Here is a 3,265-nt window from a genome sequence, read left to right on the forward strand (position 1 = left end):
ATTTTAGAAAGAAAAAAATAATGTACACAAGAGTTAACTATAACACCAATTCAGGTCACAGTTAAGGTTGTTGGACCTAAAAACCCAGGCCTTAAACTTTTAAATGAGTTATTAGAATAAAGGAAGTATGGACATAGTCAAAGAAAAGGACTTAAATGTTTTCAATCATTTTGGAAGGGTGTTATCTGAGAAGAAATTGGTTTATGTACATCGATTTGAAGAGGAGAATTAGAACCAATGAGTGGGAGATAAAAAGAGAGAGTGATTTCTGCTTAATTAATGTCTAAATAATTATGCACAATTAAAATGGAAATGGGCTACCACCTGAATGAGAGAATCACTGGCAATGGAAGGACTAAGTGTGGGGGGGTGCAGGATGTCCATGAAAATGTGGAACCAAAAGGTGGTGACTAGCTCAGGTGCCAGTTGGCTGTTCACTGAAGGTTGCTTTTGCCTCCTTCCCCAGCAGACACACCAGCTACATGGAAGCAGGAAACCACACAGGAGTGTCACTGTTCCTCCTCCTGGGCCTCTCAGAAGATCCAGAACTGCAGCCATTCCTCTTTGGGCTTTTCTTGTCCATGTACCTGGTTACTGTGCTTGGGAACCTGCTCATCATCCTGACTGTCAGCTCCGACTCCCACCTCCACACCCCCATGTACTTCTTCATCGCCAACCTGTCTTTTGTTGACATCTGCTTCGTCTCTACCACTGTCCCAAAGATGCTAGTGAACATCCAGTCTCAGAGCAGAGACATCTCCTACGTAGGATGCCTCACTCAGGTGTATTTTTTTATGGCTTTTGTTGGAGTGGATGATTTCCTCCTGACTGTGATGGCCTATGACCGGTTTGTGGCCATCTGCCACCCCCTGCACTACATGGTCATCATGAACGCCCGCCTCTGTGACCTCCTGGTTCTGATGTGTTGGTTTGTTGTTTTATCCATCTCCCTGTTCCATATTCTACTGATGGTGAGGCTGACCTTCTGTGTAGGCACGGAAATCCCACATTTCTTCTGTGAACTGGCTCAGCTTCTCAAGGCAGCCTGCTCAGACACTCTCATCAATGACATCTGTTTGTATGTGGCCACTGCCCTGCTGGGTGTGTTTCCTCTCACTGGGATCCTCTTTTCTTACTCTCAGATTGTCTCCACCTTAATGAAAATGGCATCCACTGAGGGCAAGTACAAAGCCTTTTCCACCTGTGGGTCTCACCTCTCTGTGGTCTCCTTGTTCTATGGGACGAGTCTAGGGGTCTACCTCACTTCTGCTGTGACCCATTCTCCCCGTAGAAGCTCCATTGCCTCAGTGATGTACACCGTGGTCACCCCCATGCTGAACCCCTTCATCTACAGCCTGAGGAACAAGGATGTGAAGGGGGCCTTGGGAAGGCTCCTCAGGCGATCAGCCTTTTGTCCATGATGGGCCACTGGCCTCAGAATTAAGTGGGCCCCAAAGATATGGTGCAAATGTAAATCTCCTGGTTCATTTTCTCCCCTAAAAGACATGCTCATTTCTTCTATTCCCAAAACACCCATGACCTCACTTTTACTTGTTTTTGTATGTTTCTCAACAACCTCCTCCGTCATTCCTTTTTTCCTTTTTTCTTTACATGCTTTAATTCCATGTTTAATTAGATTTCTTGCAGCCATTCTTACAATTTGTAACTTTAGATTTAAAGTACTTATACAAGGGTTCCCTGGTGGCCTAGCAGTTAAGGATCTGGCAGTTGTTACTGCTGTGATGAGGGTTCAGTTCCTGGCCTGGGAACTTCCACATGCTGCTGGCCAAAAAATAATAATAAAGCACTTATAATATCAAGCGCTGATGTGGTCACCCCCAAAATTATGTTCTCACATAGGTGTTCTTCACCTTAATTTGGTTGTGCCTTGTTTTCCTCAGAAGAAATGGGGTGAAAATCATACACTAGCCATAACCAAGTGCTTCTAATGTCAGGACGGTGCTTGTTTCTTTATATTTAACTTTATTTTTTTTCTTTTTTCTTTTCTTTCTTTTTTTTTAGGGCCGCACCCAAGACATATGGAAGTTCCCAGGCTAGGGTTTGATTCAGGGTTGTAGCTGCCGGCCTACACCACAGCCATGGTAAGACTGGATCCAAGACTCATCTACAATGCCTCATTTTGTGGCAATGCCAGATCCTTAACCCTCTGAGTGAGGCCAGGGATCGAACTCGAATCCTCACAGACACTGTTGGGTTCCTAACCCTCTGAGCCACAATGGAAACTCCTTCACATGCAACTTTAAATGATCTTGAAAACATTTCTTTGAGATATTTTCTCTTATTCGCCTCATTTTTCAGAAGAAGAGACCAAGATTAACTTGGACTCTAACATAGCTAGCTGACACTGATTGGGCCATCCTACTTTTCATAAAAATGGAGATAGGAATTCCAGTCGTGGCTCAGGGGAAATGAATCTGACTAGTATCCATGAGGACGCATGTTTGATCCCTGGCCTCACTCACTGAGTTAAGGATCTGGCGTTTTCGTGAGCTGTGGTGTAGGTCAAGGCATGGCTCCGATCTGACATTGCTGTAACTGTGGTGTAGGCCAGCAGCTACAACTCTGATTGGACCCCTAGCCTGGGAACCTCCATATACCTCGGGTTCAGCCCTAAAAAAGACCAAAAAAAAGAACAGAGGTATGCTTTTCTTTTTTTCTTTCTTTCTTTTGTGGGTGTTTTTGTTTGTTTGTTTGTTTGTTTTTTGGCCATGCTGGCAGAATGTGGAAGTTCCTAAGCCAGGGGCCAAACCTGAGCTACAGCAGTAACATCATCATTTCCTTAACCACTAGGCTACCAGGGAACTCCCAGATATGTGATGATTCAAATTCAAAGTAGGAATCTAGATTTCCAAGCTGGTTTGTTGAGGTGATTCACAGTAAATACTGCCTAGGAAAACTCTGAAATGTTGCTTCATTCTTTGTGATCTTCCTTCTGTTTCTTTTAAAATTTGACCTTTATTTCCCATCATGGCAATTTTAAGATATACCTTCTGAGATCATAAAACATGTAATAATGAATACAATAAAATAAGAGTTGGGAGTTCCCATCATGGCGCAGCAGAAACAAATCTGACTAGGAACCATGAGGTTGCATGTTTGATCTCTGGCCTCGTTCAGTGAGTTAAGGATCCGGCATTGCCGTGAGCTTCGGTGTAGGTCGCAGACTCGGCTTGGATCCCGCGTTGCTGTGGCTGTGGGGTAGGGCATCAGCAACAGCTCTGATTAGACTCCTAGCCTGGGAACC

At 44.3% G+C, this 3,265-nt stretch overlaps 1 protein-coding gene across 1 annotated transcript; it reads left to right on the top strand.

Annotated features, from left to right (window-relative positions):
• On the top strand, positions 483-1,421 carry LOC100517700 (olfactory receptor 7D4-like). Its single transcript, XM_003123250.5, has one exon. It carries the CDS (start codon positions 483-485, stop codon positions 1,419-1,421), a length of 939 nt encoding a protein of 312 aa, XP_003123298.3.

The sequence above is a fragment of the Sus scrofa genome, chromosome 2, assembly GCF_000003025.6.
Source record: "Sus scrofa isolate TJ Tabasco breed Duroc chromosome 2, Sscrofa11.1, whole genome shotgun sequence".
Lineage (NCBI taxonomy): Eukaryota > Metazoa > Chordata > Mammalia > Artiodactyla > Suidae > Sus > Sus scrofa.

Coding starts and splice junctions, on each gene's coding strand:
- LOC100517700 (XM_003123250.5), top strand. CDS start 483: ATGGAAGCAGGAAACCACACAGGAGTGTCACTGTTCCTCCTCCTGGGC.